The following is a 23,138-nucleotide window of genomic DNA, read 5'->3' as shown; positions in this document are numbered from 1 at the left end:
CCTAGAGTACTAATACCTCTTTATTTTTCAACTTGTTTTTCGAAAAACTGATAGAAGATTTTTCTTTACTGATTTGCTACTGAAAATTTATGCCATATCTTCTTCTCTCTCACTGACTTGGATAGTTTAGCACAATGAACCTCAACGTTGGACCCTGAGTCATCTAGGGAAGCACTGAAAAAATACCAAACCCTAGGTCTCACCCTGTAGAGTTTTTTAATCATTTGGTTTGGGAGATAGAGAATAGGCATTAGTCATTTTTGGTTTGGTTTGGTTTGGGTTCAAGATTCCCAGGTGAATCCTATGTTAATCAAGGGCTAAGAACCACTGGTTTCCTATATCCAGTTTCTTTTAGGAGTCTGTGCAAAGGATTAGGGAGGGGCGGTTTACCTTGATGCTCCTCTTTCTATTTAACACATAATAAATGGACTTTAACTTTCTCTGCTTTGAAAAATGCCCTGCAAGTTTAATTCCAAGTGGCTGTATTTCAAAATATATATTTTTTTGTATGATCTCACCATATGGAAAATGTAGTAAGTCTAGAGCCTTCAGTGTTAAGATCCTTTATTCTCTTTTCGGCTATTGCATCTTAAATAACTGTTTTTGGTAACTGTGAAGCCAAGTGAATGCTACTGTCTTTCTCTTGTTCATAGCACCAGAAGAATGGGCCATGACCCGCTCCAGCCTGAAGGCACCACCACCAAGGTCAGCCCGAGGGGGATACAGGGAGCACCCCTATAGTAGATACTGAGGGTTCTCCTCACCTGTGACCTCACCTCAAAGACAATTCATAGCCTGTGGTCTCCACATAAACAGCAACATGACAAGTAATAGTCCTTTTCTTTGTTCCTATTCTAGGGATAACTGCTCATGATTGCTCCCATATATTTCTTGTATTGCCCTGATACTGTTGGCATGACACTGACATTAGTATTATTTTATAAAACAGACTAAAAAAAACATTGGCAAGCATTGTCTATAAACCATTCAGTAGGATGATATTCTCTTGGTTGTTTTCATTGTTGTGTGTAATCTTTTTTTTTTTTCCTTTCCTTCTTTTTAAAGAAAGAGCATGAATCTGTTAACAGATTTTGAGTCTCAATCAACTAGCAAAAACTTTGTTTAGGGTTGCTAAAAAACTGTAACATGATATTTGAACTAGCTATAATAAAGTTGTAGATAAGATGTTTTAACCTGTCTTTTAATATCTGTTAGTTAGATGAAGCTGTTCGATATTAAGTTTGTAAATTTAATTTTAAATGCTGTTTTAATGGGGTTGAAAACAAGCAGCTACTGTATGTATGTAGCTAACTGAATTTGTTTAGTGTTTTAACCTGTATTTGTTAAAAAAGAAAAACACACACACATAAAGTTCCATGTGTAAGCTTCTCTAAATAGGAAACCACAATTTGTCAAATATGTTTGCCATAATTTGTCAATAAAGCTGAAAACTTTTGTAAAAACTAAATTTGGAATTACTTGTTTTCTAGCTTTAAATGCCTGCTTTATTTCTTTTTCAAGAGATGCCTAAAATGTTTTCTATTTAAAAATTACAAAAATGAACCCAAGCCTGTTTTAAGATATTTGTGTAATACTTTAAAAGTGTATTAATAACTTATGGTTGTTAAATAATTTAAAAGTTAACAAACTAAACTGTTACATGAATCATGGTTAGTAAACACTAATGTATAACATGTTAATGGAAAAAAATGGATTTAGAATAATAAATGGATTTTAAACTATCCTCTAAGCTTTATCTTGCTAAACACAAATTCTGGTTGACTTGTTTGCATTAGCATGTCTCTCGTGAGAAAGAGTAATGGAGTATAAAGAGGTAAGATTACCACTTACCACTGTCTAAATGCCTAGTTCTTCAAACTTTGAGTTTCCCGCACATTAAATATCCCATCCAACATGTAAGCATTGCGTAGATTCACTTTATTTTCACTCAAAGGAGTGTGTGGACTTCATTTGCGTAGTTTATAACAATTTGTTTTGACAAACAAATCATCAGTGTCACTGGCCAGTTGTTGCTATTCAACCTCAAAAACTTTATTTGTAATTTTCAGTGCTAAATATCACCGCCCTTGAAGGCAGTTTAGAGGGCTGATAATTCTTTTGAGACTATCAGACTTGATGGCTGATGATTGTTAAGGAAATATGTCGCAGGACTCAAAGGATGACTAAACGTTAAACAGGTAACACTAATAGTAACTCTGTAATTTTGCCTATGCAACAGTAATGTTAAATATTCTCAGTTATTAAGTTCCTGATAGTTAAAAAAGTAAACCTACAAAAACATAACAAATAGGTCTATAGGTTATTAAAAGAACTAATTAACATTAACTAGAGGCACCAAAATTATTTTACAATATATAACCCTCAAGGTAATAAACAGAACTAAAATTAGCAATAATAGTAATGCAATTCTTGCTAACATCAAACGTGAGCTAAATTTTGATGGAAAAAAGAAAGTGAAAAACTCGATGGTAGGGATGAATGCCAAAACTGTTCATCTTTTAAATACAGTTTTTTTGTTTATGGTGGCTTTTGTCAATGTAATTGGTTTACTTTTTTGCTGCTAACCAGTTTAGGCATATTGTTGTTCAGTTTTTGCAGCTGGAGTTGCATGCTAATAGTTTTATGAAGTGTGTGTCTGTCATCTATTAAATTTGTAATATTTGCCTTTCACAAAATGCTATTGAGTTATATTTAATTTGTTTTCTATTCTTTCTTACTGTTTCAGGTACCCACAAGCAAAGAGCACATAATTGAATAACAGGTGTGATGGGCTAAGAATGAGAGAGGTAAGTTTATTTTTATCTTGACATAGATAGATAATCTTTAGCAACATGAAGCTATGTAGTAAGCTAAAACACCAAATGCCACTTGTTGAAATACTAAAAAGGTTTAGATTGTTGTCTAGAAACTGAGTTATTTGTATCTTCTTTTAAAGAAAGTGATCTAACTTGGTATTTACCTGGCAAGGCTCTCTGAGCTTATTCAGAAAGGTGAATTCATAGTTAATCTGCAGCCCTTTTCCTTGCAATGAACTACTATATTACCTATATTACTACTATATATTACCTCTTCTTAATTGTGCAGAGAAAGAGTCAAAACTTTTATTCTGCAGACATAAGAAAAGGAAATCACAATTGTTGACTGAGATGGAGGGGATGGGAAAGGGAGCCCCATAACCAACCCCTTGCCTACCCTCTGTCAGTAAGATGATATTTACTTAGTCAACTAAAATAAACTTACCATTATTTTCCCCATTTATCCCATTAGATTTATCAGTAAATTCTTTGTTTCTCATCTGCCATTCTATTTGATTCAGCAAATATTTACTAAGTACAAAGCACTATTGGAAATTGAGACTTGATTTCTATACACAAGGAGTTGAAAACTTTAGCCAATAAACCTCAGACTGAAAACAATGCAAGGGCAGTTATGAGATCCACAGACAGGCTTGAGAATTGAAATGGTCTTGCCACGATGATTGAAACAGAGATAAAATCCAAGTTTTCTCCTTCTAGGTTTGGTCCTCTTATCACTACACAGATATCCCTGATACAGTGTAGAGTTAAACAAATGCCACAGGAGAGAGATGAGAGAGCCTGGATATTCCTCATGACTAGAGGGAGGCCAGAGACTGAGGGAACCATGGACTGAGAGGGGCAGCCTATGCATGGAGGTGGAGGGGAGGGCTGCCTGGGGAAGAGAACAGTCTGAGTCAGGTCTTGGAGTCCAGACAGTTCAGGAAGCAGGCTCCAAGGGGAGAAAGAACTTGTAATCCAGGTATCCTGCTTACTATTCTCCTTTGATCCTTTTTAAACAATAAGCTTGATCTTGTATAGCAATGACAGAGAAATCAGTCGCAGTTTGTTACTATTTTGATATATTAATCTATATGTTTTTGTGTCCATTGTAATTATTTTATCATTGCTGTTATTGTTGCTTTATAACCTATGGGTCTCTCAACATTCAGACTCGATCTTTCAATGCATTAACTCAAGGTAGGGCTATCACAGCAGAAACACCAGTGCTGAATAAGAGAAGAGAAAATTATTGGCTATTGAGTTTAAATTAAGAGTTTTTGAAGTTCAATAACAACGATTTGTGAGAAAGGGGATTTTGAGTTTCAAAAGCTTGTATTTTGAGCAGGTTCTGAGTAGGACATAAAACAGTAGATTTAAAAGACTCCTATCCAAAAATCAATAAATAAAGACTCCTGTCTACGTGCCTCCATATATCTACAAGATAAACATTGTTCAGGCTGAGAAGAAAGCTCAAGAGGTAACAATATCTAAGATATTAGTGTAAGACATTAGTGTGGTCTTGAGTCTGAGTCTGTACACTAAATCGATTATCCAATAAGAGCCTCCCATAGGTTTAGAACACAGAGGGAATATTTGTCTAAAGTGGAGCCTGGGGAGGCTTCACTGAATTCCCCCACCTCAGTGTGTTCCAGGTGCAATCCTGTAGAAAAATGCTTCTATAGAATGTTTTCCCATGCTGGCACGAGTGGAGCAGATGTGGCAGAGAGCCACTCACAGTCACCTCTGCAGGAAGGCAGGGAAAGGAGCAGTAGCATCAGCTTGGACCAACACTGACCAGAATGCAGATGTATATGTGGAGAGGTGAGAAGATCAGCTGCTCCCTGCTACAAACACCTCCAAAACTGAAATCCAACCCAGAAAAAAAGAGAGGAGGAAAATAAATTCCTGAGTTGACAAGGGAACCCGTGACCAAAATTAATCTTAACTGGTTGAGATAATTTTTCTCCACTGGCAGTATGGGAACTTGAGATTGAAATCAAGTTGAGGTATAGAAAAATATAATTATGTATACATTGCAGTCATTTATTACATAACTTTCCCAACTCATAAAATAATCAGAAGTGAATACAGTAGGTTTCTCTAGCAACAGGGAATGAGAATTTCCCTAAGTTAGTGGCCTCTCAGCAGAAACCTTTGATAGGATGAAAACTGTTCAGTGTGGCCCCAACAGTGAACATTTGCCCAGCTGGAGGGAGCTTTCTTCTCTTGTCAGTGACACTGGTCCCATTGGATCCCTTCATGAAATCATGTCCCCTCTAACTAATTTCAAAATGCTGGCTCCCAAAGATGGCAGAAACAGGTACCATGCCAGTTCTAGAGCCAGTGTCTGTATAGTTATTCTCATGTCTGACATTCATCTGTGCAAGTTACATGGTATAAGGTTTTTAAATTACAGTTGACGTTATTCGTGTGCATACTCCAGACATTCTTTCAGATAATGCTGTAGCTCTTGGTATACTATAATGATCCTATGACAACAGGGAACTCAACAAAGGTTGCTAGTTTGGAACAGTAGACATTAATGAGTAAGAAAGTCTTTATACCTGCTTATATATGTCCAAAAAAGTTTTACTACACTCCAGTATGATTAAATCAGAATCAGTTTGATGCCATTTATGAGACCAAATAGTACTTTTAAGTACTTTTAGGTCTTATTTTTAATATTTAGATGATTTTCACTTTCAGTATATTAATGGAACTAAGGCCATTTAGCTTAATAACAATTGAAGCACTAACAGTTTTTAAATAAATTTGTCACAGAATGACATGAATTCCTTTAAAGGAAATTGCTTTTTAAACTATATTATTAAAATATTACACTTGTTTCTTTAGTTTTTCACTTAAAAGTATATAGGCTTGTACTTTGAAACCACAAATGTCCCTTAAAAATGTAACCATTTAATTATATAGCATTTTCTTTATCTCTTTGTCTCTTGGCTAATATAATATAGAAGTTTGTCTACTTTTGGGGGTTTTAAAGGGAATAGAAAACAGTGATCAGTAATCTGTCAAGTTGGTTGAATATCAAGTATTTTTTCAATATCAAAAAACTGTTAACTGAAAACTTCATCTGTTTGCCACTCTTGCAGATTCCATTGAAAGGTTTAATTTTTACTGCAAAAAATTATGCAGTGAATAATTGCAAATATCCAATTGAATGGTAATTTACAAAACTGATTACATTATTTGTGTTCTGTATGAGGCCAAAGAATAATAACAACAATAATAATAATGAAGCCATCAGTTTTCTGAGCATACATACCAGGCAAGGTACTAGAATTTTCACATAAAGACATACATGGAACCCCTGTAATCCTTACAACAAGCTTTCAAAGGAAGCACAGTTAACCCTGCTTTACAGAAGAAGAAGTTGAAGTTCAGAGGCTTAGCTAATGTCACACTACTAGTATATAGGAAAACCAATGTTTAAAACAAAATTTTATAACCCATACATTTTCCAAAATGCTATCATGATTTCCAACTTTTAATGAATTTGACTCATAGCACAGGGAGATCAGCTCTGTGCTTTGCAACAACCTAGAGGGGTGGGATAGGGAGGGTGGGAGGGAGGCTCAAGAGGGAGGGGATATGGGGATATATGAATGCATGTGGCTGATTCACTTTGTTGTACAACAGAAACTAACATAGCACTGTGAAGCAATTATACTCCAATAAAGATGTATTAAAAAAAAAAAAGTGAATCTAAAATCTCAGGTAGCCGTAACATAATTTCTGTTCTGTAGCAACTTGATGAATCCTAACTAAAAAAAAAAAAAAAAAAAAGATAAAATATTTTAGCTTGAAGTTCATCTACTTTGATCTTTCCTCAAATTTGTCATTCTGTCAAAAGTTCTATCATAGAAAATAGAGGTGAATGCTACAGTCTTTTGTAGAACAAATGGATTCATTTATAATCTAAGTTATATTTTAACATTAAAAAACCCTCACGTGGTTAAATAAGCATAAAAGAAATTTCATGCTTTTATTCTTCAGTCTGTAAATCAGAACTCTGCTTTAAAGTATGAGAGAGTCAATTCAAATCAGAAACATCTTTGTATAAACCATGCAGTCATGTGTTAAGAACACAGAGTGAAGCTATCACTCAATGTTAAATATTTTAAAACAAAGCATTTCCTGTTGTCAATATAATGTGTGGCATTTGCCTGGACATTCTAGTTTTCTATTAAAATATCTGAGTTAACAGTAAGATAGTTGTTCTTGTTGACTGGCAGGCACGGGTCTTCAATATCCATCAAGAAGATTAATTTTCTAGTCTCTTTACTTAGAATTGATTAATTGGTACTCAAAGCATTATTTACAGTGGGTAATAAGGTCACTCTGCTTGATACGCTGTTTTATATCTCAGTCTCTTACACTTTACTGTGAGAGAAATTGAGAAAATAGGAGAGGAAGTTGTCTGAGTCATACACCACTGGATGCCTTAACAACAGCTAGCTTCTCGGCCTTTACCAAAAACAAGTACAGAACGAGCCATCTTAAAAATTGGTAACAAACTGCTAAACACTTATTTTGTTCAAGTTTCTGTTTCACCATATTTTATACTTCACAGTGGGATATAGAGAATGATCTATTTCCAAGAGAAATTTGGAGACTCTTGGATCCTCCTCTTAGAACCTCTCTGGAAGCAAATGTCACCACTACACACAGGTTTCCTGTCACCTTGATGCCTCTCAGGATGACTTCCACCAGCAGGAAAATGTTCCCTCCCTCCTGTCTCAGTCTCTGTCTGCCCTCACAAAGGGGCACCGCATTTCCTGTATTCTGACCTTACAGCCTGCCTTTTTTGACATCAGGACATTTTTCAACCTTTTCTGATATCATCTCACCCCTTCCTTCTCAAAGTCTCTGTCATTTTCCCAACGGTACATGGGATGTGAGAAGACAAAGAGAAAAACAATTAATTGATGACTCTAAGGAAGGGAGTGCTGTCCAATCTATACAACAGGGCCCCCACATTAAAAAATGTTGTGTTAATTATTAAACCAATGCATGCTCATTGTAAACCATAAAGTATGAAAAGAAAACAAAATCACATTTAATTAAAACAGAAAAATAATAACATTTATGTATAACCTACTGGTCACAAAATCTTGATTTCTTAGCTGTAATGTATAAGGCGATGCAATAGGTAAGAAAATGTCTTAAATTAGTCTAAGTTCTCTATTCCAAAATATAAACCTTAAAATAATAAATAAATAATCCTCTTAATGGAATTCACAAAGATCAGTTCATAGTGTCTATGACTGGAAGGAAGCCAGTTTTAAATGTCCTTAAGCAGGGAAGATTATATTTACATGTTGCATAAAGATAATCTTCATAATGGAATTAATGCTGAATTTTTAAACTGTTTCTTTCCACTTTCTTCTTGGAGGTTTAAGAATATAAATGTATTTATTGGCCAATACTTATTTAGAACAAATATTAGGTATGTTGCCTTCTTTTAAGGCAATAGTTTTTAAAATAAGTAATCCATCAGGTAAACTTCTATGAAACCCTTTAATTACTGATAACCTCAAACAAAGTACAAATTGGTTTAACTTCTTAAAAACCTTTCTTCATTTCTTGTGAGTAAATCATTCAGGTACAAATAATGGTTGTCTTACAATATGGCAGAATTGCCAGTGAATTGGTAATTTGGGGGAAGGGGTTCTTTTTTTTTTTTAATTTTTTTTATAGACTTTTACTTTTTTTTAAGTATTTGTTTGTTTATTTATTTATTTATTTATGGCTGTGTTGGGTCTTTGTTTCTGTGCGAGGGCTTTCTCTAGTTGCGGCAAGCGGGGGCCACTCTTCATCGCGGTGCGCGGGCCTCTCACTATCGCTGCCCCTCTTGTTGCGGAGCACAGGCTACAGACGCGCAGGCTCAGTAATTGTGGCTCACGGGCCCAGCTGCTCCGCGGCACGTGGGATCCTCCCAGACCAGGGCTCGAACCCGTGTCCCCGCATTGGCAGGCAGACTCCCAACCACTGCGCCACCAGGGAAGCCCGGAAGGGGTTCTTTTTTTTAAAATACTGTCTCCTTTTTTAAGTTACAAAATGAATCCATATTCAGGGTTAAAAAATTATACTGTATAATGTAAATATGTAATGTAAAAATCAAAATTCTATAATCCTACTCTTCAGAGATAACTCTGTTAATACGTTGGTTTGTATTCCTTCTGATTTTTTTCATCTTCTTTCCCTTCTCTCCTTCCTCCATTCCTCAACTGCTTGTTACTTATTTATTCATTTGCAGTGAGATTCTGCTTTATCCAGAAGTGCCATTTTAATTTTCAGAGGTGAGATGAATTTTGTTCTTTTGTGAAAAAGTGACCCATTTCCATAAAGTTGATTTGTGTGGAGAATTAAAGTTGTATTGTTACACTATGAAATGTTAACCCACAGCACATGCTCTAGAGTGTAAGCAAACTTACTTTCACTTTTTGAGTTTCAGTTTTCTTGTAGGTAAAATGGATAAAAAAAAAAAATAATAATAGTACATAGTCATAGAACTGTGAGGCATGTAAAGAAAAATCATACGTATATCTTCCCCAAATTTAGTTAATATTCTTTCCCAAGGTATTTTTCCTTGACTAAAAATTTTAACTTTAAAGTATCTTCATGGTATGTATCAAATGTGCAAATAGAAGCTAGTTTAATCCATAAATACATTCATATTACTGAAATCAATTTGCAGCTTAGACATTTTAAAAATATTCTTTACTGAAACCAGATAATGTAGGCTTTAGAACACAGTTTTAAAAATGCTCATCATTATAGTCATAAGGAAGCATGTATTGGGTATCTTCATAACATGTATTACATGTTTATACACAAGAATCTTATAATAATGTTGCACATATATTGCTCACATTGAAATACAGCTAAAAACAAAAGACTAGCCATGTTTGTATACCTATTTCAATAGTAAGAATAATGTGAATAAAGAGGTATTTGCAAAAGTGGAATGGATACATAATACACATCAACCACTGTATCTTTAGGATTTACTTCATATATTTTCTCAACAGCCCTATGACATAAGTTCTAGGGCATTCTCATTTTCTGAATGAGGACACTGAGCCTGAGAGGCAAAGTAACCCACCCAAGGTCACACTGGCCAGTGGCTTGGACTCTAAACCCAGAGATTTCATCCTCAACTCCTACACTCTACTGTCCCTTCTGACTTTGATCACATTTTATGTAGTAAACTAAATTTTAGAGGAAACCAAAATGCAGATATGTAGTTCATTCATCAAACTAGTAAAAAGGAATTAGAATAAACCCTTTTACTATGAATACTGCCAAGATCAGTATTAAATTTGAAGTCTGATGATAAATTTCTGAATACCTCTATATGCATAAGCCAAAATATTCAGAATATCTATTTTTCCTGAATAATCTAGAAAATGTGTCTTGCATAATAACCTTGACTATAGGTTGTGCCTGACTATATTTATCTGCACATCTTACCATTGACTAAATGGAAGTTATGTGTATCTAAGTATAGAATGTAGCCTTCATGGAGGTTGACATAAAACTTCAATGAAAAATGAAAACAAACTGGAAAAATATATGTCTAGAAAAATAGTCATGGTCACTTACTTGTTTACTAACAGCATGCTCTATTGTATTGATTTGTCTCAATCTGTGTGACTGCAAAAATAAAATGTAGTTTTCCTTTACTATGTCTTGTCCTATATAGAGGATATATACCATTTAAATGTATAATGTATTTATATTTTATTAAACTTAATAATAGGTTACCAAAATGAAAGTGAACATGAGAATAAGGAAAAAATAGATTTAGAAAGAAATGTAGCTGAAAGGCTGAGAAAGACCCATTAGAAGTGCTATGACAAAACAGGTAGCAACATGAAAAACAAAAGATAACTCACCCCTTATAACCTTAAAGAATGGAGTGTCTTGACATCTGAAAATTCTCATAAGTCACAATCATGTGCAATTTATCACATAAGGCAATAACTTTAGAAATTAAAAACATGCTTTGCTTCTACAGCAAATACAGAATACTTAGCTATTGCATGTGTCTGAAATGTCTGTTGTCTGTCTCAGAACAGTCACTCTTGTGGACCATTGCATTTTCCCTTCACTTCCACCAGCAGAGTTTCTTTTTTTACCACTTCAAGAAAATTTCTACATGTCCAATGTTGAGTAAAGAACAAAAATTTGTACCAGTTTGTGCTTTTAGAAAATTACAAATTACATATATGGAGCTTTAGAATTGTTCAGAGATATTTAAAAAATAGGACTACTAAATCTATAATTCAAGGTTATGACAAAATAGTTTTATCACATTGCTCTCAAACATATTGATGTTTGAGAGATACTGTCTTTCAACCTATATTTTAAGAAATCTGTAGTTTGGTATACCATACTATGAGTAAAACAATAGACCCTGTTGGAAGCATATGTTTTCTCAATAAGAATTGTTTGTTTCTTGTGCTGAGATTATTAGGGAGATATCTAAAATAGGGCATCATAAACGTTAATTACTAATAAGTAAAACTTGGTCATGAGTTGATTTGATTGCTCAGAAGTAGGAGAAGACCATTAATTAATTCTTTCAGGATTTAAGTCCAAGGTGTTTTTGTATTTTTAGTAATATCCAAATGACTTACCAAATCCACATAGTTTTCCATTTCTAAATCTACCAGTTAATTATATCCTTCAAGGAAACACTTTTACCTGAAAATGAGACTAGAAATGAGAGCCTGTGACTAAATGAAATAGGTTCAAAAGAAAGTGGCCTTATGACAATTTACGGCTAAAACATATTCAGTGAATGCCAAATAGTCCACTGAGCTAAGTGCATTGCTAGCTGCCACATAAAGAAAAACTGTCATCAAGTGCAGCATCCTGGTTTGAAGATGTTCAAGAAATGTTTTGGGAAAGAACAGTCAGGCTTTACCTCTCTTGTAGCAAAAATTGGAGCCCTCGTAGGAAAAGGCTTAACTTTTTAATCTTTGGATCAATCTAGTATATTGATCCAAAATAGATGGGAGGCATTTAGCAAATACAACTAAATGAATAAATATCAATTTGCCTCCATATTTTTCTAATCATATTTCTTATGTACTATTTATGATATATGGAAATTATATTGATTTATTTGTAAAATGCTAATATTGTGTATGACATTATATGTACTTACATACATATGCATATCTATCTACCTTTATATGCATTGCTACTTTAAAAAATTTAAGATAATATTGATTTAATTATCACAACAGCTCTATGAAGAAAACAGGCCAAATTTTCCTATTCTTATTTTAAATATAAGGTAATAAAACTTCGACGGGTTAAGAGGTTTGTGCAAAACCACACGACTTGGTCTGAAATATTAACCTCTCCAAAATAACTAACCATCTCATTTTTGTAAGTGGTTGTGTCCAGTGGTGGAAGAGAGATCGGGTTGTATGAGAGAGGACACTGCTCATGTGAAGTAATTATTAAGCATCTTTTAATAAAACACATTCTAACTTAACCAAAATTTTTGAGATTTACTTTTACATATATATAAATATTTACTCAGAACTTTAATAATTAACAGTTAGATGCCTTCTCCTAAAAACATGCCATAATATTAAATAATTTAAAAAACAGCATATTGGTGTGTGATGCATATGAAATTACTCAAAATCAAGATCCTAATGGATAAAAAAGTATACAGTAAATTGGTAATATTGAAATGAAGTAATGATTTTTCTGATTTTAGTTGGAAGAGGATAGATTGAAATTAAGAAAAATCAATAGAAGCATTCTAATTTTTATTTATAATACATCAAGATTGTGACTCCAGTTCCTTAGCATCTCTGATTCTAAGAACTTGAATACAAAAAAATGGGTAATTATTCCACCACTAGAGAAGAATTAGCATATTATCATCCATCCATCTTAATTTTTTTTTTTAAATGGACTTTATGAATATTGGATAATTGAGATTTTTAAATGCCATGCGAGTTTCAAAATCTAATTTTGGCTTGGTTTGCAAAGACCAAAAGAGTCACTGAAATTTCCTAATTTGACACCAAGCACCTTGTTTTGAGGAAAAGATTCCAGACGATCTGAATCTAAATTAAACAGATCAGCAGTTGATCTTTCTTTTTTTTTAAACAACTTTATTGGAGTATAATTGCTTTACAATGATGTGTTAGTTTCTGCTTTATAACAAAGTGAATCAGCTATATGTATACATATATCCCCATATCTCCTCCCTCTTGCATCTCCCTCCCACCCTCCCTATGCCACCCCTCTAGGTGGTCACAAAGCACCGAGCTGACCTCCCTGTGCTATGTGGCTGCTTCCCACTAGCTATCTATTTTACATTTGGTAGTGTATATATGTCCATGCCACTCTCACTTTGTCCCAGCTTACCATTCCCACTTCCCGTGTCCTCAAGTCCATTCTCTACGTATGCATCTTTATTCTTGTCTTGCTCTTACGTTCTTCAGAAACTTTTTTTTTTTGTCTCCGTTTATATGTGTTAGCATACGGTATTTGCTTTTCTCTTTCTGACTTACTTCACTCTGTATGACAGTCTATAGGTCCATCCACCTCACTACAAATAATTCAATTTCGTTTCTTTTTATGGCTGAGTAATATTCCATTGTATATATGTGCCACATCTTCTTTATCCGTTCATCTGTCAATGAACACTTAGGTTGCTTACATCTCCTGGCTATTGTAAATGGAGCTGCAATGAACATTGTGGTACATGACTCTTTCTGAATTATGTTGCTCAGGATATATGCCCAGTAGTGGGATTGCTAGGTCGTATGGTAGTTCTATTTTTAGTTTTTTAAGGAATCTCCATACTGTTTTCCAGAGTGGCTGTATCAATTTACATTCCCACCAACAGTGCAAGAGGGTTCCCTTTTCTCCACACCCTCTCCAGAATTTATTGTTTGTAGAATTTTTGATGCTGGACATTCTGACCAATGTGAGGTGATACTTCATTGTAGTTTTCATTTGCATTTCTCTAATGATTAGTGACATTGAGCATCCTTACATGTGTTTGTAGGCAATCTGTATATCTTCTTTGGAGAAATGTCTATTTAGGTCTTCTGCTCATTTTTGGATTGGGTTGTTTGTGTTTTTGATATTGAGCTGCATGAGCTGCTTGTAGATTTTGGAGATTAATCCTTTGTCAGTTGCTTCATTTGCAAATATTTTCTCCCATTCTGAGGGTTGTCTTTTTGTCTGGTTAATGGTTTCCTTTGCTGTGCAAAAGCTTTTAAGTTTCATTAGGTCCCATTTATTTATTTTTGTTTTTATTTCCATTCCTCTAGGAGGTGGATCAAAAAGGATCTTGCTGTGATTGATGTCACAGAGTGTTCTGCCTATGTTTTCCTCTAAGAGTTTGATAGTGTCTGGCCTTACATTTAGGTCTTTAATCCATTTTGAGTTTATTTTTGTGTATGGTGTTAGGGAGTGTTCTAATTTCATTCCTTTACATGTAGCTATCCAGTTATCCCAGCACCACTTATTGAAGACACTCTCTTTTCTCCATTGTATATTCTTGCCTCCTTTATCAAAAATAAGGTGACTATATGTGTGTGGGTTTACCTCTGGGCTTTCTATCCTGTTCCATTGATCTATCTGTCTGTTTTTGTGCCAGTACCATACTGTCTTGATTACTGTAGCTGTGTAGTATAGTCTGATGTCTGGGAGCCTGATTCCTCCAGATCCATCTTTCTTTCTGAAGATTGTTTTGGTATTCATGGTCTTTTGTGTTTCCATACAAATTGTAAAATTTTTTGTTCGAGTTCTGTGAAAAATGTCATTGGTAGTTTCATAGGGATGGCATTGAATCTGTAGATTGCTTTGGGTAGTATAGTCATTTTCACAATGTTGATTCTTCCAATCTAAGAACATGGTAATTCTCTCCATCTGTTTGTATCATCTTAAATTTCTTTCATCAGTGTCTTATAGTTTTCTGCATACAGGTCTTTTGTGTCCTTAGGTAGGTTTATTCCTAGGTATTTTATTCTCTTGTTTGCAATGGTAAATGGGAGTGTTTGCTTAATTTCTCTTTCAGATTTTTCATCATTAGGGTAAAGGAATGCAGGAGATTTCTGTGCATTAATTTTGTATCCTGCTACTTTACAACTTCATTGATTAGCTCTAGTAGTTTTCTGGTAGCATTTTTAGGATTCTCTATGTATAGTATCCTGTCATCTGCAAACAGTGACAGCTTTACTTCTTCTTTTCTGATTTGAATGTCTTTTATTTCTTTTTCTTCTCTGATTGCTGTGACTAGAACTTCCAAAACTATGTTGACTAATAGTTATGAGAGTGGACAACCTTTTCTTGTTCTTGATCTTAGAGTAAATAGTTTCAGTATTTCACTATTGAGAACAATGTTGGCTGTGGGTTTGTCATATATAGCCTTTATTATGTTGATGTAAGTTCTGTCTATGCCTACTCTCTGGAGGGTTTTTATCATAAATTTGTGTTGAATTTTGTCGAAAGCTTATTCTGCATCTATTGAGATGATCATATGGTTTCTCTCCTTCAATTTGTTAATATGGTTTATCCCATTGTTTTGCATATATTGAAGAATCCTTGCATTCCTGAGATAAACCCCACTTGATCATGGTGTATGATCCTTTTAATGTGCTGTTGGATTCTGTTTGCTTGTATTTTGCTGAGGATTTTTGCATTTATGTTCATTAGTGATATTGGGCTGTAGTCTCTTTCTTTGTGACATCTTTGTCTGGTTTTGGTATCAGGGTGATGGTGGCCTCGTAGTATGAGTTTGGGTGTGTTCCTCCCTCTGCTATATTTTGGAAGAGTTTGAGAAGGATAGGTGTTAGCTCTTCTCTAAATGTTTGATAGTATTCGCCTGTGAAGCCATCTGGTCCTGGGCTTTTGTTTGTTAGAAGATTTTTAATCACAGTATCAACTTCAGTGCTTGTGATTGGTCTGTTCATATTTTCTATTTCTTCCCGGTTCAGTCTCGGAAGGTTGTGCTTTTCTAAGAATTTGTCCATTTCTCCAGGTTGTCCATTTTACTGGCATATGGTTGCTTGTAGTAATCTCTCATGATCCTTTGTATTTGTGCAGTGTCAGTTGTTACTTCTCCTTTTCATTTCTGATTCTACTGATTTGAGTCTTCTCCCTTTTTTTCTTGATGAGTCTGACTAATGGTTTATCAATTTTGTTTATCTTCTCAAAGAACCAGCTTTTAGCTTTATTGATCTTTGCTACTGTTTTCTTCATTCTTTTTCATTTATTTCTGATCTGAACTTTATGATGTCTTTCCTTCTGATAATTTTGGGTTTTTTGTTCTTCTTTCTCTAATTGCTTTAGGTGTAAGGTTAGTTTGTTTATTTGAGATGCTTCTTGTTTCTTGAGGTAGGATTATATTGCTGTAACCTCCCTCTTAGAACTGTTTTGCTACATCCATAGGTTTTGGGTCATCATGTTTTCATTGTCATTTCTTTCTAGGTATTTTTTGATTTCCTCAGTGATCTCTTGGTTATTTAGTAGCATATTGTTTAGCCTCCATGTGTTTGTATTTTTTACAGATTTTTCCTGTAATTGATATCTAGTCTCATAGCGTTGTGGTAACAAAAGATACTTGATACGATTTCAATTGTCTTAAATTTACCAAGGCTTGATTTGTGACCCAAGATATGATCTATCCTGGAGAATGTTACATGAGCACTTGAGAAGAAAGTGTATTCTGCTGTTTTTGGATGGAGTGTCCTATTAATATCAATTAAGTCCATCTAGTTTACTGTATCATTTAAAGCTTGTGTTTCCTTATTTATTTTCATTTTAGGTGATCTGTCCACTGGTGAAAGTGGGGTGTTAAAGTCCCCTACTATGATTGTGTTACTGTCGATTTCCCCTTCTATGGCTGTTAGCATTTGCCATATGTATTTAGGTGCTCCTAAGTTGGGTGCATAAATATTTCCAATTGTTATATCTTCTTCTTGGATTGATCCCTTGATCATTATGTAGTGTCCTTCTTTGTCTCTGGTAATAGTCTTTATTTTAAAGTCTATTTTTTCTGATATGAGAACTGCTACTCCAGCTTTCTTTTGATTTCCATTTGCATGGTATATCTTTTTCCATCCTCTCACTTTCAGTCTGTATGTGTCTCTAGGTCTGAAGTGGGTCTGTTGTAGACAGTATATATACGGGTCTTGTTTTTGTATCCATTCAGCCAGTCTATCTCTTTTGGTTGGAGCATTTAATACATTTACATTTAAGGTAATTATTGATACGTATGTTCCTATTTTCATTTTCTTAATTGTTGTGGGTTTGTTATTATAGGTCTTTTCTTTGTCTTGTGCTTCCTGCCTAGAGAAGTTCCTTTAACATGTGTTGTAAAGTTGGTTTGGTTGTGCTGAATTCTCTTAGCTTTTGCTTATCTCTAAAGGTTTTAAATTCTCTGTTGAGTCTGAATGAGATCCTTGCTGGGTACGGTAATCTTGGTTCTAGGTTTTTCCCTTTCTTCACTTTAAATATGTCCTGCCACTCACTTCTGGCTTGCAGAGTTTCTGCTGAAAGATCAGCTGTTCACCTTATTTGGATTCCCTTGTATGTTATTTGCTGTTTTTCCCTTCCTGCTTTTAGTATTTTTTCTTTGTATTTAATTTTTGATAGTTTAATTAATATGTGTCTTGGCATGTTTCTCCTTGGATTTATCCTGTATGGGACTCTCTGCACTTCCTGGACTTGATTGACTATTTCCTTTCCCATATTAGGGAAGTTTTCAAGTATAATCTCTTCAAGTATTTTCTCAGTCTATTTCTTTTTCTTTTCTTCTGGGACCCCTATAATTCGAATGTTGGTACATTTCATGTTGTCCCAGGGATCTCTGAGACTGTCCTCAATTCTTTTCATTCTTTTTTCTTCTGCTCTGTGGTAGTTATTTCCACTGTTTTCTCTTCCAGGTCACTTATCCATTCTTCTGACTCAGTTATTCTGCTATTGATTCCTTCTAAAGAATTTTAAATTTCATTTATTGTGTTGTTCATCATTGTTTGTTTGCCCTTTAGTTCTTCTAGGTCTTTGTTAAACGTTTCTTGTGTTTTCTCCATTCTATTTCCAAGAGTTTTGATCATCTTTACTATTATTACTCTGAATTCTTTTTCAGGTAGACTGCCTATTTCTTCTTCATTTGTTTTGTCTGGTGGGTGTTTACTTTGCTTCTTCATCTGCTGTGTGTTTCTCTGCATTCTCATTTTGTTTAACTTACTGTGTTTGGGGTCTCCTTTTTGCAGGCTGCAGGTTTGTATTTCCCATTGTTTTTGGTATCTGCCCCCAGTGGCTAAGGTTGGTTCATTGGCTTGTGTAGTCTTCCTGTTTGAGGGGACTGGTGCCTGTGTTCTGGTGGATGAGGCTGGATCTTGTCTTTCTGGTGGGCAGGAAAGTGTCCTGTGGTGTGCTTTGGTGTGTCTGTGACCTTATTATGATTTTAGGCAGTCTCTCTGTTGATGGGTGGGGTTGTGTTCCTGTCTTTCTAGTTGTTTGGCAAAGGGTGTGCAGCACTGTAGCTTGGTGGTCATTGAGTGGACCTGGGTCTTAGCACTGAGATGGAGATCTCTGGGAGAGCTTTTGCTGTTTGATATTATGTAGATCCTGGATGTCTCTGGTGGACCAATGTCCTGAGCTCGGCTCTCCCACCTCAGAGACACAGGCTTGACACCCAGCCAGAGCACAAAAACCCTGTCAGCCACATGGCTCCAAAGAAAAGGGAGGAAGAAAAGAAAGAAAGAAAGAAAGAAAGGAAGAAAGAAAGAAAGAAAGAAAGAAAGAAAGAAAGAAAGAAAGAAAGAAAGAAAGATTAAAATAAAATAAAGTTATTAAAATAAAAAGTAAAAAAATTATTAAAAATAAAAAAATTAAAAAGTAATAAATGAAAAGAAAGAAGGAAAGAAGAGAGCAACCAAACCTAAAAAAAATCCACTAATGATAACAAGTGCTAAAAACTATACTAAAAAAAAAAAAAAAAAAAGGACAGACAGAACCCTAGGACAAATGGTAAAAGCAAAGCTATACAGAGAAAAGCACACAAAGAAGCATACATATACACACTCACAAAAAGAGAAAAAGGAAAAATATATATATATATATCTATATATTAAAAAATGGAAGAGAGCACCCAAATCAATAAACAAATCTACCAATGATAATAAACTCTAAATACTAAACTAAGATAAAGATAAAACCAGAAACAAATTGGAGGCAGAAAACAAACCCCAAGTCTACAGTTGCTCCCAAAGTCAACCGCCTCAATTTTGGGATGATTCATTGTCTGTACAGTATTTCAGAGATGCAGGGTACATCAAGTTGATTGTGGAGATTTAATCCACTGCTCCTGAGCCTGCTGGGAGAAATTTCCCTCTTTCTTCTTTGTTCAAACAGCTCCTGGGGTTCAGCTTTGGATTTGGCACCACCTGTGTGTGTAGGTCACCTGAGGGTGCAGGCTCTTCACTCAGACAAGTTTAAGTTAAAGTAGCAGGTGGTTAGGGGTCTCTGGCTCACTCAGGCTGGTGGAGAGCAACGGGTACGGAATGCAGGGCAAGCCTACGGTGGCAGAGGCCAGCATGACGTTGGAACAGCCTGAGGTACACCATGTGTTCTCCTGGGGAAGTTGTCCCTGGATCATGGGACCCTGGCAGCGGGGGGCTGCACAGACTCCTGGGAGGGGAGGTGTAGATAGTGACCTGTACTTGCACACAGGCTTCTTGGTGGCTGCAGCAACAGCCTTAGCATTTTGTGCCTGTCTCTGGTGTCCACACTGATGGCCGCGGCTCGCACCCATCTCTGGAGCTCATTTATGGGGTGCTCTGAATCGCCTCTCCTCGCACACCCTGAAGCAATGGTTTCTTGCCACTTAGGCAGGTCCAGACTTTTCCTGGACACACTCCCAGCCAGCTGTGGTGCACAAGCCCCCTCCAGGCTGTGTTCACGCAGCCAACCCCAGTCCTCACCCTGGGATATTTCCTTGGAAGCCTGAGCCTCAGCTCCCAGCCCCCACCCGCCCCGGAGGGTGAGCAGACAAGCCTCTCAGGCTGGTGAGTGCTGGTTGGCACCCATCCTCTGTGTGGGAATCTCTCTGCTTTGCCCTCTGCACCCCTGTTGCTGCACTCTCCTCCGTGGCTCTGAAGCTTCCCCCACCACCCCCCCCATGTCTGCAAGTGAAGGGGCTTCCTAGTGTGTGGAAATTTTTCCTCCTTCACAGTTCCCTCCCTGAGGTGCATGTCCTGTCCCTACTCTTTTGTCTTTGTTTTTCTTTTTTTCTTTTGCCCTACCCAGGTAAGTGGGGAGTTTCTTGCCTTTGGGGAAGTGTGAGGTCTTCTGCCCGCTTTCAGTAGGTGTTCTGTAGGAGTTGTTCCACTGGTAGATGTATTTCTGATGTATTTGTGGGGAGGAAGGTGACCTCTACGTCTTACTCCTCCACCATCTTGAAGGTCTCCCTCAGCTGTTGATCTTGATTTAATTTAATAAACAATTTCATTTAACTGTGCAAAGAGTTGGGATTCTTCCACAGAATGTAGTCATCTAGAAGGATTCTGCTATTTCGTCCAATTTATCTCTGTCCACCTTTATTATTAAAATGTATTGAATGGACCCAGAAATATCTCTTTGTCACAGACCCACTGTTGAAGCAATGCATGGCCAGTCAACACAGATTTTATTGTTTATCAATTAATCTGCTGCATTACACTATATAGAAAATATTCTAACTCCTTTAAGGCATGGCCAGTCAATACAGATTTTACTGTTTTTCAATTAATCTGCTGCATTACACTGTATAGAAAATATTCTAACTACTTTTCCAATAAAATACCAGCATATTTGAGAGTCTTAGGCTTACTCTGTTTCAGGTCAAACCTCATTTTTGCATTTGATATGAGTTACTGAAATCTTGTTTCTGTGGTCAGATAGCTGGCCTGTGTTATACACTTCCTGTAGTGGTGTGCTCAGACATCGCAGATTTCTGGTGCACTGCTGAGATCAGGAAATGCACCTTTTTATTAAGCATAAGTGACTAATTAAAATATGAGTGCACATTATATAAATGAGATATGGCACCAAAGTTGCAAACAGTGAAATGAATACATATGTCTGTGATGAGATGATCCTTGCTGCCTCCCCCCCCAATGTAAAAGAAAGAAGGGTCTAGAAATGCAGAATAAATGAGTGATGACTTTAATTATATCTGCAATGCCCACACCAAAAAAAGTAAAATTACGCTATGCTGCAGCTTTTCTAAGACAAGTATTTATTTATACAGATAGATTATTTGATAATGATATTTAGTAGATATCAATTGGGCATTATTTCCTTCTCTTCTTTGGCTGAATTTGATTTTAGCTTGTTAAAATATACTATAAATGCTTCATTTTATTTATTTTCTAATTAGACTTCATTATTGCTACAGTAGAAATATACCTTATCACTCAAAGTAACCATGATTGTTAGCATTAATATATCACTGCTGTATTTAGTCAATTTTATAGAAATTTTATAGAAATGACACATACCTCAATTCTTAAATGATTTGTATTTATAACTAATACTTTTATTCTTAGTAAGACCACAGACAACACAAAAATTTAATTAATTTATCAGATTATTTGTTCCTAAATATAGTAGTTGTTTTACTTATTTTTAATTGCCTTCAATGTACAAATGAAACCCAGCAGGACCCTATGGGGCTCCTGGGCACAAAAGCCTTTCTGTGTCCCCCTTTTCTTTGATTACAGGAAATAGGCTTCATTCAGCTTCCATGACCTTCCCTGAGTACTAACAGGCAGGTTTAAACACTTGCTAATGAGGAAGGGAAGGGGATGCTGAGACAAGGGAGGAGCAGCTGAAAAACAATAGTGCAGCCTTGGGGCAGGGTCCCGGTTCCCCCTCAAGAGATACACATAACAATATCTGAGCTCTTTTGCACATCTAAAGCCCCCACCAAATGGAAGATGTTAACTACTTGATGAAGCACTCTTCATTCCAGAGGTCACAGTTTGCCCATCATCACCTGACACCAGATGATCTCTGGATTGAAGTAATGTGGGTCCTACATGCAACCTGATCCTCATCAGCAACCCCGCCCCTTGACTATAAAACCCCTCACAACCCCCCCTGGGTTGGGACACAGTTTTGAGGGCATTAGCCTGCTGTGGCCCCCTTTACCTGGCAAAGGAATAAAGCTATTCTTTACTACATCACCCAAAACTCTGTCTCTGAGATTTTATTCAGTGTAGGGGTACAGAGGTTGGATTTGGCTTCAAATTTTGGCACCCAACATGGGGCTGACTTAGGGATGGCTCCAGAAGGGTCCCCTGGCTTGACTGGATGCCCCAAGGTTTTCTCCACACCAGTCCCTTTTGAAGGAGTGGAGAGTAGGAGAATTCCTTTAGAGGGCAGATCACCTGGGACCCTTGCCTGGAAAGGCTAAGTCCTGGTCATACCCGATCCTGGTAGTCAGAACTCTGAGGCGGGAGTGAGCAGCAGAAGAGGGAACATCCTTGCAGCTGCCAAGGCCACCTTTGGCTTGAGGACATGCCCTTCTTCCTCCTGTCTCAGCCAGCCTGAAATTCCTACTCTGAGGAATTATTTTGGGGAAGGAGAAAGATAGTGTCTGATGTTGCAACACTGCTACCAGAACCTGGGTAAATCCTCTGGCATATAGTCTGAGACCCCTTGGACCTTGTCCCTCTGAGAAACTTTTGGTTCCATCTGGGGAAAATTTAGTTCCTGTCTGGGGATTTTCTGTTTTGGAAATCCCACCTATAAGGCACCACTTGGATTAAGGTCACTGGCTTAGTGGGACTTGGAATTGACCACTCTGAGCTTTGTGCTGTCTGTGTTATTTGGGTGTAAGGCTTCCACCTGCTGGTGAGGGTTCTGGTTTGTTCTCAGTCCACATGGGAGTGTTTTTCAATCAGATATGTGAAGTGCTTCTTCAGTTCCATATGATATCCCCTTAAGGAACATTCTGACAGACTGGTATACCTATAGCTATGAACCTATGAATAAGGAACACTGTGTGACCACAGAATTCTTTAGACTCTGGAGAAGATAGGTTGAGATGAAACAATGATTTATGGATTTATGTATGTCTTAGTATGTACCTTTGCTTTGGATAATATTGCTGAGGTTAATTTGTAAATGAACTCTATTTAATTGACTTAAAAGTGGTTACAAATTTAATATAATTATTTAGGAAACTTGCTGAAATGAGTTTCAGGCCCACATGATCTGGGAAATATTCAGTACTGAATTGATATCTGCTATTAAAAGGTG

The 23,138-nt window shown here is 36.2% G+C and overlaps 1 protein-coding gene across 1 annotated transcript in view; it reads left to right on the top strand.

Moving 5' to 3' along the window:
- Positions 1-751, top strand: part of KHDRBS2 (KH RNA binding domain containing, signal transduction associated 2) — a 731,890-nt gene extending 731,139 nt beyond the window's left edge. Inside the window, exon 9 of the mRNA XM_068558149.1 lies at positions 654-751. Within this exon, the coding sequence (XP_068414250.1) occupies positions 654-751 (98 nt within the window). The remainder of the gene's footprint in view (positions 1-653) is intronic.
- Positions 752-23,138: the final 22,387 nt, after the last annotated feature.

Source organism: Eschrichtius robustus, chromosome 12, assembly GCF_028021215.1.
Source record: "Eschrichtius robustus isolate mEscRob2 chromosome 12, mEscRob2.pri, whole genome shotgun sequence".
In the NCBI taxonomy this organism is placed as follows: Eukaryota; Metazoa; Chordata; class Mammalia; order Artiodactyla; family Eschrichtiidae; genus Eschrichtius; species Eschrichtius robustus.
This window is presented reverse-complemented; position numbering and strand designations above follow the sequence as displayed.